Raw genomic sequence first — 17345 nt, forward strand, 5'->3', positions numbered from 1 at the left:
TCACTCCAATTAGGATAATGGGATCAACACCTTTGACTCCATGCTGGGTATAATGACATCTGACCCCATGCTGGGTATAATTACCAGATGTTGATTCAATTACATATTTATTCCCAGAGAATTCTTGTACAGTCACTCAGAATTGAGAAAGCTCATTGAAAGAACGAGTGAAACGTTTTCAAGAAATCTACAGTAAGTCCAGTTGCCTTGATTTATTCTTTACAGATATACCATGACCTGGATAAATGAGAACCTTCACAGACACTTGTAGCAATGTCCCCAATCCCGGACAACCCCTTTAAGATCACTCAAAAGGCTGGACTGTGTTTATAGTGGATCTGTCTTAAAATTATACAGTCCTATGTAAGGGCAGCAAAGTATGGAGACAGTTCTGTTTTGCTAGAAGCCAAAAAGTCACACACAAAACTACTGAACAACCAGAGAACAAAGCGGCCATAAAGTTATGGGTCCAATCAGGGGCATACATAGAGAAGTAAGGGCCCCATAGCAAGGATAAAACCAGCCCCCCCCCCCTCCCCACACAGGACAGAAGGGTTTCTGCCTAAACCATTTTCAATGACCCTTGGGCCATTTTCCCTCTGCTTCATTTGCTAAAAGTTGTTCCTTTAGAGGGTAGAGTCCTGACCAAGTTTACACCTCCAGTAGAAGAGGAGATAATCCCAACTAAGACTGGGCCCCCTCTTGCCCTGGGCCCCATAGTAGTGCCATGGTCTGCCGCTATGGTAGTTACGCCCCTGGGTCCAATCAAAGTGGTTGTCCAGGATTAGAAAAACATGGCTGCTTTCTTCCAAAAACAGTGCCACCTTTGTCCACAGGTTGTGTGCTGGTATTGCTGTTTTGACCCATTGACTTCAATGGAGCTGAGCTTTAATATCAGACACAACCCATGGACAGGAGAGGTGCCATTTTTGGACAACCCTTTTAAAGGAGAGCATTTCCCCCACCTCTGGTGACAGATCCGCTTTATTGTTGGTACTGCTTTAAGCACTGTGAGTAAATACTCGTGGAATAAATGAAATTAAAACTTCACCTTGCTCCACTATCCTTATATCCAAAGCTCCAAATGAAAGATGTAAACCATATATACTCTGCATGGCTTCAACCCTACAGTGCAGTGACAACATTTTAGTGGTTCAAGTTCGTTAGAAGGAACCACTGATGATAGGCTGGTGATAATCATTGTGCTATGGCTAGGACCACCAATCACAGGCAGCAAGTGTTCAATTCCTTCTAGCAACACTGTTGGAGAAATCAATGGGCTTCCCACGTGAGGCGCAGACATGCTAGGGTCTCCAGAGCTAGAGACACCACTTTGTCCACTCTTTGATCGCAACGGATGAGGGACGTGAACTGGGAACCCCTTCTATTAAGTCAAAATTTCTTCATGCTGTATTTAAAATGTGTTTTTGTAGCCAAGAAATCTCTGACAAAATATCATTTCTTTACTTACCCAATGGCTGTATTGGTACTTATTTTGGTGCAGTTTCCTATTTTGGCTTATTTATACAGTCAGTTTTTTCTTTATACCACATTTATCAAATGTCTCATGTTTGATAAATGTGTCTTACTCTTAAAGCTAACACTTTTGTCTGGAAAAGCTACACCAGTTTTCCTACTCCACCCTTCTACTAGAGTGAGATTGCACATTTTTTTAAAAGTCTCAATGAGTGAAATTCATTAACATAGCTGACCAGACCCACTTTCCCATCCTCATTTCAAAGCTGGAGTGAGTGGTTAAAAATGCAAAAAGTCTAAAAAAATTTCCTCAAGTAAGCTCAAAAAGTCGCAAAAGCCCCATTTTGCAACGTTTTGAAGGCAGAATTCTGGAGTTAAGGCGTGACAAATCAGGGCTGTAATATTTACCATGCCCTTTTTAGTATACTTTTTTATAGTATGTTGTACGTGGCTTCTGTGCTTTCATATTGCTTAACAAATTGACTCCAGTTTTGGGTGGGAAAGTGGGTGTGGTTAGCTATGTTAATGAGCTTCTCTCCAGATTTAAAAAGTCACAATCTCACTCCAGTAGGGCAGCCGAGTAGGAAAACTGGAGTCGCTTTTCTAGGCAAAAGTGTGAGGTTTAGGACTCATGCACACAAACGTGTGTGCCCCATGACCGTGCTGCGGACCGCAAATAGCAGTCCACCATGCATGGGCACTGTCCATGTGCACACTGTTTACACATATGGACCCACTGACTTGAATAGGTCTGCAATCTACAAGAGACGGTCCACCCACCAAAAAAATAGGACATGTTCTGTTTGGGTTTTTTTGCGGTGCAGAGGCACGGACTGAAATACCACGGAGGCGCTTCATAGGGCTTCCATTGGCCTTCCGCTCTGCACTGCTCTGTACCTTGAGGAATGTTCACCCATTCAAGTCAATGGGTCTGCATCCGTGATACAGAGTACACACAGCTGGTGCCCGTATATTGCCCTTAAGGATAAGACAAATTTATCAAACAACATGCAACATTTGATAAATCTGGCATAAAGTACGTCAACCCAGACTCAAGCAAGACTGACCACAAACGTCCCCCTCATGATAAATGACACCCTTTGTTTTTGATTATTTTTGGTCTAAGCTGCCACAAATTATGCACATGAAGGTGGGGACACATATAAATTGCACATGGTCACAAAACATAGGCTGGCCGGCAAGCTGTATCATGTAATGATCGGCGCTTACAAGGTTTCAACAGCTCTAACAGCAAACAGAAAAAGTAGAAAGTCAACACATTACAGGATTTCCTTTACAGTCTATCTCAAAGGCCAGTTCTATGCTGTGCTCCAGACATACCTCACACCCGACCTTACTGAAACCATATTTTCACTTGCCTTGTAAATAATGTTGCACAGGTCATTTCCCTTGTACGTGTGGATCCTCTCTTTGTTTTCAGTTCACTATCTTAGAAGGGCAACTAATGACATACAAATATTACTTGAACTATAAAGGAGACAGGAAAGCAATTTGTAAACATGGATGCACGCAAGCACGCATCCTTACATCAACGTGAGGTGTCTATAAGCAGCACCTTACTATTTACAGATGTGCGCCCCATGCAGATAAATGCCTTCTGTAGTCGTCTGCCTCCTAAACCTCTGCACATGAACTATTATTTTCTTTAAATGGGTTGGCCACTTTAAGGTTGGGTTCACACTTGAGCGTTTTACAGCGCGTTCAAACGCGCTGTAAAACGCTCAACACATGAAAACCAATGCTTCCCTATGGCGCTGGTTCTCACTTGAGCGTTTTACAGCGCGTTTAAACCGCCCTACGCTCAAAAAAGTTCTTGAGCTTCTTTGGGGCGTTTTGTCGCGCGTTTGCGGCCATAGGATTGCATAGGAACGCGCAAATATGTTCTTTTGCGCGTTTGGGACCAGAAAAACGCACGTACGAACGCGCGTTTGGCACATAGCAACAGGCAATAAAAGGCCACACCCTAGTGGGAGCAAATGTCTAGCCTGACCAAGATGGAGGAAGCAGGCAACACACATGAAATTTCCCACCTGCATTTCTCTCTCATTAGACACCTTTCATATAGACAGGGCTGTATTTTCATTGGACAACACTGCTGTCAATCACAATAAAAACGCGCGTAATACGCGCGTTGACTATGGACAAAAACGCGCACAAAAATGCGCATAAAACGCGCAACAAAAACGCGCGTTAAACGCGCATATCAAATACGCTCAAGTGTGAACCCAGCCTAAAAACATCCAGGCTGAATGGACACACAAGTCCATGCTGTGCCACAGTACCTTTTGGTTCACTTGAGCTGCTTGTCACAAGGTCCTCGGCTGCACGTCCTCCAGCTATGTAAACATCTCACCTCCGTGGCTGCCACAAGCCAAAATGGCAGCAGTCGCATGGCTTAATCACGTATATCCCAAAATGAAAGCATGGCCGCACCCTTCATGAAAAAGGATTATACCCTTTGGAAGTATCAATTTAGGAAAACCTAATAAAAACCCCAAAACATACACTGTGTGATACCAGAGCCTCACACCCCTGGTGTCACGAGGGTATCAAGAGCCACGTCTGACTCCGTTATACCCGGGGTCAGGAGGTCGCAGCGGGTGGCTGCGCGCTCTATATCTAAGGATCACGTTGTTTCTTAGTGATTGTTTTCTGTGTTTGCCTTGCTATCCTTTTTGTCTCAATCAGGGATCCGTAGTTTCTCCTCCTCAGCTGTTTCTTGTCTGCCACTCCCAACCTTCTTATATTCTCCCCTCACTCTTCTCTAGTTGCCAGTTATAGAGCTTCCTGCCTGGACATCTATACTGACCCACTGGAGTTGTGAATCCTGGTTGTCGTTCCAGAGTGCTTCCCTCCGGATCCCTGTTGGGCTTCTTGTTGTCTCCTGTTGTCGCCCACCTGGGATTATATGTTGAGTTTGTATTGTCTGTCCTTCCCTTGGTGTTTTCCTTTAGAGCTAGTGGTGCGGACTAGTGTTCCCACCGCCCTGTTCACTATCTAGGGCTCAGCTTAGGGAAAGCCAGGGCTTTAGGCACGTGATCGGCGTACGGGTGAGGAACCCGTCTAGGGACGTCAGGGCAGCCAGGTGCCAGCCGCTAGGTGAGTCAGGGGTCACCACCTTCCCTCTCACTTGGGCAGGGCCTTCCTTGTTCCCTCCCTCTGTGTCACGTATGTGATAGTCACGCCGACCGTGATACCTGGATAGAGGGTGGCTAAACCCCATATGGACAAGTAATCCACATTAGAAAACAAAGTTAGGAAAATTCCTGTAGCATAGGTTAGTTAGCCCTAAATTGTCCGAACCTTTTGCAGTGTCCTGGTTAATAGTCACCAAAACAACGCCTGTTCCATTTATTGACGTGGATGACGCCTCTGAAATCGTCCAAAGGCCACTGCAGCAGAGAATTGGTGAATAGGCAGTGTGTTTTCCCTTTTAGAGAAATCAAAGTCAGCTTGCGCATGCTCCAGTCCCCAGCACACTTCTGGGGTACTTAACGTTCACATCCATGTCAATCAGCAGGACAGGGGCAGGCTTAGTGTTGGTTCGATGGGACACTTGGAAAGCCTAGATATGCCCTGCAGACACGTCAGGGCTAATAAGCATATGATACATGAGTTTTTCTAGCTACCGGGGACCAATAGCTCATTCTCAGTATTTGCGCTGTGGACATTGCAGCTAATCTATCAGGTGATCTGTCATTTATGCAGCACATAAAACCATAGAGATATATTATTTGTTGGTAGCACATCCCTGTTTAAACTGGACAATGTGCTGCCAACAAACAGTGTGTCTGTGGTTGAATGAATGCAGTAGCGATCATTTATCCCTCTACAGAGACGATGATAGCTGGATATGAATTCAGCTTTAATGAGTGGACAGTAATCAGGAATGAACGGTTCTTTGCCGATCATTTCCCTGTGTATCAGCCCATGTAAATAGGCCCATCAAGCAGCACCACTTACAGCTGCCCAGACATCAGCTTCTTCAATCTTTTTGAATGTGACTCAAGGTAGAAGATTGGCATTACCTTAAAGAGGTTGGCTCACTTGAGACATTGGTGGCATACTGCTAGAATATTTCTAAAACAGAGCTTCCAAAGTGAACAAGAGCGCATCGCGCATGTGCAGCCACACTGCCTTCATTTCTATGGAAACGTCGAAAATATCCGAGTGCTGGCTCAGCAATTTCTGTCAGTTTCATAGAAGTGAAGGGAGTGGTAGCCACGCTTGTGTGTTGCACTCTCCATTCATTACTATGGGAAGATAGCTGAGTATGCTACTCGACTATTTTTGGCACTCCCATACAAATGAATGAAGGCTGACTGCGCATGCACGGTGTGTTCTCCCTGGAGCTCCCTTCTAGAGATATGTGCAAGTCCTAGAGGTGGAACCGGAACCTATCTGACATCCTAGCGATATGCCACCAATGTCTCAGGTGAGACAACCCCACTTAAGTTAAAACTTAATGTCGTAGTTTTACCCGCCCCCATTATAGTGAAGGGGGCCAAAGCGGACTTCCGGCGGCACACGTGCACTAGCGGCAGCACGGATCCAGCAGGATGTTCACCCACCACAACAGCCTGCCGGAGAAGGCTGTCGCTATTGTGAAAGTAGTCTTAGAGTGATGTTGTTCTAAAAGGTGAATACTATTGGTGTCCTAGGCGGTTACATATTGCACCCAGTAAGAAATAATACATGCTATACTATGCATAGAAGTAGCATTATATATCAGATAAACATATTCCTGGATCTGCAGCATTTAAATAAAAATGTACTTATTTCGTAGTAGAAACTGAGAGTTTTGACCTCCATTACATAAGAGCTAAACACAACCTACAAATAAACCAACAAAGACATCTATAGTTTTTTATTATACAGTTTATACCGTACATCCTCATAAAATGCAAGTCAGATGTACAGATGGAAGTTTTCACTTGTTTAGGCCTCCTGCACATGACTGTAGGTGTCCCGTTGCTGTATTTCAGACCGCATTTGCAGATCCGCAATACACGGGCAATGTTCCGTGTGCATTCCACATCACGGATGCGGACCCATTCACTTCAATGGGTCCGCAAATCCAGAGATGCGGAATGGTGCGGAACGGAAGCACTGAACGGAACCTTACGGAAGCACTACGGAGTGCTTCCGTGGGGTTTCGTCCCGTACTTCCGTTCCGCAAAAAGATAGAACATGTCCTATCTTTTTGCGGAACGGGCGGATCTCGGACCCATTAAGTGAATGGGTCCACGATCCGCTGCGGCTGCCCCATGGTCAGTGTTCGTGCATTGCGGGCCGCATTTGGCGGGCCACAGCACGGCCATGGGGCGCACACGTTCGTGCGCAGGATGCCTTATGAATTAGGTACGATGAGTTGGGGTTGACTTGGAGTTTTCCTATTAATGAAGGAAGTGATCCATGTATCCTTAAAAGCAGTGAGTGTTTTTTTGTATATATGGAGCTGTAAATTATATGCAGTATGGTAGCGCTTGTGTTGCTGAATAAAAGCTATATATATTTATATACTCATAGAATTACTTGATTCAGCGTGTATGGTAGAAACCTCTGTATTATCTAGCGGTATTTGTATTAGAATGACGCACTTCATAGAAGGTCATGGTAGGCCTCTTCCGTTGCTGTTCTTTGCTTGATAACTGTTTTAAGCCTGCTGAGCTGAGGCATGAATAATAACAGGCTGCAAACACTGGTTTTGAAATGTTATGAAATTACGGTAGTTGTGGCTTTAACGTTTTCCTTGAATTGAACAAAACAGAAGGAGAACATTGGAGAAGTAACCCAGTTAGTAATGCCACCCACACCTCAAGTCAAATGCCAGTTACAAAGGTTTACATTTGTATAAGGTGCTGCAAATAACTGCCTACACGCCACATAAACAAGCCTTACAACGATGGCAGTGTCTTCAATCATGAAGCCTTGCAGTGTGGAGCACTATATATAAAATCTACTGAGACGGGTATTACTTCTTACGGATCAATATCACATAACACAAATGCCACCACTGAGGGCATGCACTTTGGGGACTTCATACCTAGGTCTGTGATGTGGCAACAGCTAACATTTTTTTCAAAACTGTGCGAGATTTTGCGGGGTACATATTGATTGTTGGAATATTCTATGAACTGCATAGGTGTTTTTTAGACCATATTATATTGAAATAACCATACACTAAAATGTGCACGCTTACAAGAAAAGATGTATTTAAAGGGAACCTACAAAATGTACATTAAACCGCTTGCATTGCCTTGCAGATGATGTCATCTTGTTTCTGAAGTAGGTTTTCTCTTTGCTGTGTGATGAACCTAATCGCCAAAAAAAGACTTTTATTCCCCCACAGGCGGTATGTCAATGAGGGTCTTGAAGTCAAGGGGCAGCGACTTTCTCACTTGAAGTCAAGCTTGCCACGAGGGTTGCCAACCGTTCAGAAATTTCTGGACAGTCCATAAAAATAGGAGACTTTTTTCTGTGTCCGTGAAAAAAAAATGGATGTGTCTATATGATTTTATTTTTTGGTTGGTGGTACCTGACTAGATTATTTTGGTGATAATTATCATTGTTTTACAACTCACAGTAAATGCTGGTAATGAATTCTTATTAATATATTGTACTATAGACATGTATTACTAATACTATAATCTTTTTTTATTTACTACGGTTTTCCAATTTGTCCATAAAAAATGTTGTCTGTCCGTGATTTTGAGATGAGTTGTCCAGAAAAAAGCTTGCCACGCCACCTTCCCACCCTATAGCATTTGATTGATGGCCCTGGTTTTCTTGTCATGTCGGATTCCAGCCTGGTATCTTGCGCATGCGCAAGTGTCATCGTCACATGACAAAAGAACCAGGGCCATCAATCAAATTCATAGAGGTGGGAAGGGGACGTAGCGAGCTTGACTTCAAGTGAGAAAACTTCTGCCGCCTTGACTTCAAGACCCTCATTTACATACCACCTGCAGGGGAATAAAAGTGCGTTTTTGGTGATTAGGCTCATCAGACAGCAACTTTTTGGTTTTACTGCTGGCAATTTAATGTGTGTTTTATAGGTGACAGGTTCCCATTAAAGGGATTTCCAGGGCCCCCAAAAATGAAGGCTGGGAAAGTTCTAAAATAAAAGACAAAGCCGTACCTGCTCAATCCACCGCCTTTTCAGAACCACTGCAATGGTGGCACTGGCTGAGTTTGTTTCAGGCGGCACAGCATTGTGGAGTGGCAGTGCAGAAACATTGGAAGATTGAAAGGTGAGTAGGGCCTTGTTTTATTGATTTTAGAACATTCCCAGCCTTAGGCATCATGCACACGACCATATCTGTTTTGCTGTCTGCAAATTGTGGATCTGCAAAATACAGATGGGGTATGTGTTGCATCCAGATTTTTGGTGGACCCATTGACTTCAGTAGGTCTGCAATTTGCCCACAAGTATAGGACATGTTCTATCTCTTTGCGGAATGGACATACGGATGCGGAAAGCACACAATTCATCCGTGTGCTTTCCGCATCCTCTTGTCCATTCTGCAAAAAGATAGACTATGGGGGAGATTTATCAAACTGGTGTAAAGTAGAACTGGCTTAGTTGCCCAGAGCAACCAATCAGATTCCACCTTTCATTTTCCAAAGGAGCTGTCAAAAATGAAAGGTAGAATCATGATCTGGTTGTAGACCAGTTTGATAAATCTCCCCCTATGTCAGCAACCATGGGACCATGGACCCTTTGAAAGCAATACAGAAGCCACTCAGACCACATCTGTATTTTGCAGATCAATGATTTGTGTATATGAGGCCCTAAGCAAAAATGGATGGTGTCCACTTTAATTTAAAGTAACGTCTACAGCCAAACCTAAAGCAATTGTCTGGGACATTTAAAAATGCACAGGATGTACTAAAATAACAATAAATATTGTTCCAAATTTAGGATTGGATCATAAAAGGAGAGAAAGTATAAAGGACAGATACAACTTCTCCTTTTTTGTTATTCACTCCTGGTTTTGGCTTCCAAAACTGCATAAGGAAACCTTAACCGTGTGACTGTACCATTAAAGTACAACCACACAGTGGATTCATGCAACACTTGCCAAACAGCCGCACTGCGTCCAACCGCAACAGGTGTGCAGCACCTTCAATATGGCGCGGTCTCGTTAGAGCCCACTGTAGCCTGTACAGTCACACAGTACTTGATGTACATATGGTCGTACCCCAAGGATCACATTGTAACAGCCATTGCTGGGGACAGGTTAGAAAATGAAGTGATATTCTCATCATCCTGTAGTGCAATGGACTGTTGCCACATGCTCCAGCAGATATTTACCACATCTATAGCGAATATATATGAGCAGATGTCATTCAGTTCACTTTATTAAACATTTGAGCGTTGAGAAGTTTTGCCTATAAAGTCAAACCAAGATTCTCTGGTAAATATGTAACCTATGTTGTATAGGAGGGAGTGCTGTTTTATGTTGCCTGTCCTTGAATATCAGAAGATTTTTCTATAACCCTACTGCTTATTTCGGTGTCACTCCATAATTTTACTAAATTGCCGTTGTTTGACTTTTAAAGACCCATGACTCAGGGGCCCAAAGAAACCACACTCTGCACTTTAATATGATTTGTTACTGTAGTAAATTTTAGAGATAATTGTAAAGTTGGTCTGGTGCCAACATGTAAAGTAAATGCACTGTAATATTAAAGAGGACCTTTCACCGCTCCTGACATGCCTGCTTTAATAGCTCCATGCATTCCCCATGTAATAACGATTCTGGAACATCTATTCTTATGGCTCTATGTTGTGGCATTCCTTTATTATTTCTACTAGAAGTTATGAGTGTATTGCTAGCAGTTTGCAGTAAGGGTACAAAGGGGAGGTGGTAACCAGTTGGGGGTATGTACCTGCACAGTCTGACAATGGCAGCACTGATTATGCAGGTACCCCCCCCCCCCCCCTCCCCCCAACTTGTTACCATCCCTCTGTACCCTTACTGCAGACTGCTAGCAATTCATTCATAACTTCTGGAAGAAATAATAAAAGAATGGTACATCATGGAGTCACGAGAATAGATGTTCCCGAATTGTTATTACATGGGGAATGCATGTAGCTATTAAAATAGGCATGTCAGGAGTGGTTAAAGGTCCTCTTTAAAGGCTAGCTAGAAGCTACATACAACTGACTTAAGAGTCTAATTTTAATGGAGTTGGCAGGGGTACAAGAAGCTAAGATCTGTCCTGTTGTTTGTAGGGGCCTGATTTAGGTGTTCTTCTGTCTCCAGAGATGTTGGCAAGTAGTGGTTTTGTGAGTTGTCAGATCAGGGGCAACAAAGTATGCCCAAGCAATGGTCAGGTTCAGAAGAGAGATGAGGGCTTTGTACTTAATAGCAGTGTCTTCTTAGAAGCAAAGTAGTAGGTAGGTGTCACGACTGTGACTGATCCAGACAGGTCTGGGAGGAGAAGGTCGCAGCGACTTGCTACTCGCGATAGCTTGTGAGTTTGCTCCGTGGTTCAGGGTATGTCATCCAGGTTTTGCCTTGTGAACCTTTTTGTCCTGACTGGGAGTTTGTAGGCATCCTTCTCAGGTGAGTCCTGTCTGCCACTCCCAGATACTATATTAGTTTCAGTTTCACTTGCAGTCATTGCCAGATATAGTCCTTACTTCCAGTGCTACTCTGACCTTTGAAGGAGATCGTTTGATGGTGTTGCTGTGGAGCTCTTGTCCGGCGTGGACTGTCGTGTTTGGGATCGCCTTCTCTGCTCGTGACTGGATAAGTCTATCTCTGCTGTTGTTTGTTTGTTGCTGTCTTCCCCTGTTGTTTTCCTAGACGTGAGTGATGGTGACTAGCGCTCCCATCGGCCTTTCCCCAGTCCAGTCTTGTTAGGGCGACTGAGGGTTTAGGCATCCTGCTCGCCGCACGGGTTCACACCCCGTCTAGGGTATCAGGGCAGACAGGTGCCAGCTTAGGGTTAGTCAGGGGTGGCCATTCTATTTCCCATCCGTAGATAAGGGTCCCCCTTCCTCTCCGTCTGGTGCGACACGACTGCTGCTGGGATAGCGGTCGTGACAGTAGGCCTCAAGTTTCTCACATTTGGAACATATGTAAGCATCAGGGGCTGGATGGCAAATTTTAGTCTGGGGGGCAAACACCCAGAACTGGCCCATGTGTAGCAGCAGCTCTACTGGACACCAACCCGGGGGGCATGTGCCACCCTGCACTCCGGGCCAGCCTGCCTCTGGTAACCAGCTCTAGTTGCTGGGGAGGGGAGATGTAGGGAATAGGTACAGGCAAACCTAACTGGCATTGCATCACCTCACTAAGACCCAGCAATTTGCGCCATCCAGACCTGAAGTTTACTGTATTCCTTAGAATTGTTTTCAGAAATATTCCCAACTGTGACTGGAGACAGGTCTACCCAGGATGTATACATGTAGGTTGCCGTCTGAGAAGAAAAAATGTACATGTACTATACTTCACAGAGGTTTGTTTCCCCTTCTCTTTTGGTGGTAGACTGTAATATCCTTCCTCATCATGTCATTGCTCCCATGAGTGTGCAAAACAGGGGACTAGCTTTGTATTACCAGACTTTAGAGCCAATGACAATATCATAGAGTTACTGAGTAGTACAGTAGTCCACAGTAGTTATGATGGCATACAGTGGGTAATATGTAGCAAACTATTTGTCTGTATTATAACTTGTGGTATTGATGTTATTTTGAGATTACCCATATAATACCATGATAAATTTTACATTTCGTGTGATTTTTGGATGGATTTAATACTTATAACTTAGTAGCTTTTTGGCCTCTATATGAAGGTGCATATGCAGACATAGTATGGTTGTGTGAATGGACACACTCATTTGTACAGCCCCTGGGTCTGGATAGGTGATTGATTTACAACAAGACATACATTAGAAAGTTTTACCACTCAGTTATACCTTAGGCCTGTTTCATACTTGCGGCAGGAGTTCATGGGGGCTGTTCCACACGCAGAGGTATTTGTCCATCTGAATCCTAGCATTTTTTTAAGGTAGAGGGCAGACTTCCGCCAGACCCAATTATAGTCAATGTTGCTGGCGGGCTTTCTGGATCTGAAAGCTCTGGCAGACTGTTCTTTGCCAGAACAGCCTGCCGGAACTCCTGCTGCAAGTGTGAAAGAGGCGGCCTTATGGCACGGCCATACGGTCAGGTGTGCTAGAATTTATGCCAGTAACTGTATGAAATGGCAGTCAATACATTTCTCCATTAATCTTTATTGATCAATCACAATGTAACTGAGGCCAGTGATGGGCCACTGCCATCACGTGTATGGAGGTGATATCACAAAGACCTGCGAGGGAACTGGAGAGGCCAGGGATAAAACAGGTAAGTATTGGTTCTTTTATTCTCTTACACACTTTGTCCCTTGGCTGGTTTTTCTCTTTATCCCAGGCAACCCCTGAAAGAGCTAAGTAGGTTGTTTGGAACTTACACAGAAATGCTTGGTATTTATTGGGCATGCGATTCGGGCATTCATGCAATATAATTATCACTTATTTAGCTTTAATTATAAGTACTCTAAGTGCAGTACTGTATTATTTGATATTTTGGGTTGGGATAGTCATGTATGTACTGCTGCAGGAATGTACTTATGCTACTGTTTCTGTGTATCAGAGGAGCAGTTCTGTGTATTATATATATGGCGTACGTGGCGTGGATGGGGAAATAGTCGCAGATTTGGCCACAAATCCCCTTTGTGACCGAATCTGCAACAGATATACGCCAAAGATTGATGTATATCTATTCATAAATGACCCCCTTAGTTTTTATGTAGTATAACACTATGAAGACAATTTCCCTCTCTCTATAAGGCATTTGAAGGGAAACTAGTTTATAATCATAACTATATCCTGTCTGGTGCTGTCTGCAGAGTTTTTGTTTTGTTTCCTGCGCTCGGGTGTTTGTGGAACCTGTGCATTGTTTCCTTTCTTCTTGGGGTAATTAATATTGTCTTTATATGTGCAGATTCTAGCTTCTGTGGTCTGCACGTATTTTCATATCTTAAGCTAAATCCCTAAAATAACAGACATATTATTTTGCGTATATTCCAACAATTATTAATTTACAGTTTTAGGGCTTATGTCTCAGTATGAATCCGATATCATATAGGCCTCTGTGCACAGGCCTGTGTCATGTGCTGAAACCATAACTATATTCTTAGAATTTAGCATATCTGGATCAGTGATAAAAATGATCAGCATGATTAAAGGGGTTATCCAATACCATAAAAATGCCCCCCCCCCCCCGCCCCCATATGCCGGGCCCTCACAGTGAATATACTTACCCCGCTCCCTGTGCCGCTCCTGGTCCCTGCACTGCCGTTGCTGCTTCTTCCTGTGCGTGGATGAAAACATCCAGTGTCGGGGGAGCAGCCAATGGGAGGCGGTGACAGGGACGAGCCTCGCGGGTGACGCTAGGGAAGCTAGTCCCCCGTCACCGCCTGTCTGCTCCCCGGACACCGGATGTTTTCATCCACGCACGGGGAAAAGCAGCAGCGGTGGTACGGGGACCAGGAGCGGCACAGGGAGTGGGGAGCCAGGTAAGTATATTCAATATCAGGGGCTTTGCATATGGGGGACATTTTTAAAGTATTGAATAACCCCTTTAAAGGTGTTTTCTGGGGTTTCTATGACTATTTAACAGATATGCTCTTGTAGTTGCTTACCCCATGTCCATCTTCCTCCTGACCTGTTTTCACCATGTAAACAAATCGCTCTGGTTTATTACATCCTGTATGTAGCACTTCCTGTCGCTGTATCCAACCAAACCCATGATGCACTTCTTCTTTCTCTGCTCTAACTCCCAGCTAGTTTATAGCTCCGCTCACCCAGCTAGTTACAGGCTTCCCCTATCACTGCTCCTGTTGCTACTTTGACACCCATGGACATTACATCACAGGAAATAAGAGATACATGGACATAGTCATGTGACCACGGCCCAGAACAGAATATAGGTGCAAATATAACGGTGAAATAAATATGTTACAATATTACAGCTACTTTCATAAATGATTATTTTAAAGGATGCTGATAGAAACTGGAAATCCCTTTAATAATCAGCTTTGGTTGTGTTATGATATTAGATTATCTGTTGTGTTTCATGTAAAGTAATGTCTTTCGTGTAATACCCTGTTGGCATTAATGAGAAATAATTGTTTATTTCATCACTTTTCCACTTCCACTTAGATAGTGTGTGCTGTGAATTCTCTGTTTCTATTTAGTGCAGTGTATGACTCTATATTGTATTATATTTACCATGGATATGCAGTTAGCGCTATATATGTGGAAGATAGGTGGACGGTGACAATCTCTGTTCATAGCGGCAGAATATGTTGGTGCTCCTGTACTGGGAAATGGCAAAACAGTACAAATACTAAAGGGGTTGTCTGGGCTTTTACTATTGATGACCTCAGGCTAGGTCATCAATATCAGATCGGCGGAGGTCCGACACGCCCGCCGATCAGCTGTGTGAGGAGATGACGCGCGCAGTGTGCTCCTGCCATCTCTCTTCCTGCTCTGCTGCTGTCCCATAGACATACAGCGGTGAGCAGGAAGAGAGACAGGAGATGGCAGGTGCACACTGCGCGCGTCATCTCCTCACACAGCTGATCGGCGGGGGTGCCGGGTGTGGGACCCCCGCCGATCTGATATTGATGACCTATCCTGAGGATAGGTCATCAATAGTAAAAGCCCAGACAACCCCTTTAAGGCTAATTTTACAAAAGCGTGTTCAGTCTGGGAAACACCCTGTGTGTGATGGCCGTGTGCACCCTGCTTCGGGGTGTGGACCCATTGTCCTATCTTTTGTGGCGCATAGGCATGGGTCTGGAAGCACACAACATGTCCTGTCTTTGGCCTCATCTTGCGGATCGCAGACCCATAGAAGTGACATGGCCGGTGCCTGTGTTTTGCAGATCTGTGGTATGGGGTCCTTAAAAATGGGCACAGCTGTAATTAGTATTAAACATCTGCAAAAAATTGTGCAGATGTTTAACACTAATTACCTCTAAAACCCACGTATCAAAAAATGTGTATTGCAAAAGCGTGCCGATTCACAGTAAAACATCACGCTATTGTAGTTATAGGCTCTACCTTGGCTGCTACATGTCATTTTACCCTCTTTATTCTGTTATGTAAGGTGAACATTTAAATTGCTATCCTTTTTGTATTTCTTACAGGAGAGGCTCGAGTGAGAGGTCCAGCAGGGGTTCTCTCTGAACGCCGTGGCTCATACCCTTTTATTGATTACCGTCTCCTGAACAGTAAGTATAGCTTGCACATTTCTAAGCTCATTTGTGCCATTACCAAATAAAAGTGCTGCAGTGGGAAATACCTAACACATTTACAGTATATGGGGTGTTACACACACCGTCAAAACATATTCACCAGTAAAATATTCTTAATACTCCTCCAAGTGAGTGTGCACATTGTACTCATAAGGATCTATGATGCTGTGAGCCTGGGTTAGTTAAACCTGAGGTCAGGACATGACACATCCAAGTAATCCAGATGTATAAAACCTTAGATCTCATATACTGTGTAAAGATTTGGGAATGGAAAATAAAATTTATTGAAAGAAAAAAAAGAAGTAATACAGATGTATAATATGTCCGTCCGGAACATGGATGTGTGAATGCGGCCTTAGGCTGGATTCATTTGTGTATTTCTTTTGGAATTTCGGTAGTGTACTATGTAATGGAATGAGCATTTAGCAAATCCACATCGGATTCTAGACACTTGGTGATTTCATTCACTGCGAAGAGTATAATCCGTGGCTATTTCTACAACAAAATCTACAATGATATCCAAATTTAATAACATGCACTTTTCTCATCATATTCCTCCACATTTGCTTTATTTCTGCAAAGAATTGGGATAATCACTGTTTTTGGCAAAACATTAAAGGGTTGTGCAGGATAAGGGTCCATTCACACGTCCGTTGTTTCTTTCCTGATCTGTTCCGTTTTTTGCTGAACAGATCTGGACCAGATCTGGACCCATTAATTTTCAATGGGTCCTGAAAAAAATCAGACATTGAGCTGTCTGTTTTTTTCCAGGACCCATTGAAAATGAATGGGTCCAGATCTGGTCCAGATCTGTTCAGCAAAAAACGGAACAGATCAGGAAAGAAAAAACGGACGTGTGAATAGACCCTTAGAGAAACATGTCCCCTTCACTTCAAAAATAGCCCCACACCTGTTCATGGGTTGTATCTGGTATTGCAGTTCCGCTGCATTGAGGTGAATGTGACACATAACCTGTAGACAGGCGTTGAGCTGTTTTCGGAAGAAAGCGAGCATCTTTTTCTAGGCTTGGAGATCCCCTTTAATTTTTGACTGCTACAGTTCTCTTTAGTCACTGATTCTCCAACAATAAACTTTAAAGGGCATCTGTCAGCAGTTTTGTACCTATGACACTGGCTGACCTATTCCATGTGCGCTTGGAAGCTGAAGGCATTTGTGTTGGTCCCATGTTCATATGTGCTCACATTGCTGAGAAAAATTATGTTTCAATATATGCAAATGAGCCTCTAGGGGCAACGGGGGCGTTGCCATTACTCCTAGAGGCTCAGCTCTCTCTGCAACTGCCGTGCCCTCTGCACTTTGATTGACAGGGCCAGGCAGTGAAAATGTCATCACTGCTGACAGATGCCCCTTAACCACCAGTCATAGTTGTAACCAACACTAACAAAAGATATTTGCAATCAATTGTCACCGCACATGAAACATCTCTAACCCTAAGACATATTATCCACATCTTCATGAATTATCTTTATAGCAAAAATAGCTCAAAGTGTTCCTTCCTAGTCATCAGGG

At 43.8% G+C, this 17345-nt stretch overlaps 1 protein-coding gene across 2 annotated transcripts in view; it reads left to right on the forward strand.

The window, feature by feature from the left end:
• PDE7B (phosphodiesterase 7B) overlaps nucleotides 1–17345 on the forward strand; it is a 466017-nt gene that overhangs the window by 399398 nt on the left and 49274 nt on the right. For both annotated transcript variants that reach the window (XM_040429187.1, XM_040429186.1), the window contains one exon: nucleotides 15708–15791. In XM_040429187.1, the coding sequence (XP_040285121.1) occupies nucleotides 15708–15791 (84 nt within the window). The remainder of the gene's footprint in view (nucleotides 1–15707; nucleotides 15792–17345) is intronic.

The sequence above is a fragment of the Bufo bufo genome, chromosome 4 (genome assembly GCF_905171765.1).
Source record: "Bufo bufo chromosome 4, aBufBuf1.1, whole genome shotgun sequence".
NCBI lineage: Eukaryota > Metazoa > Chordata > Amphibia > Anura > Bufonidae > Bufo > Bufo bufo.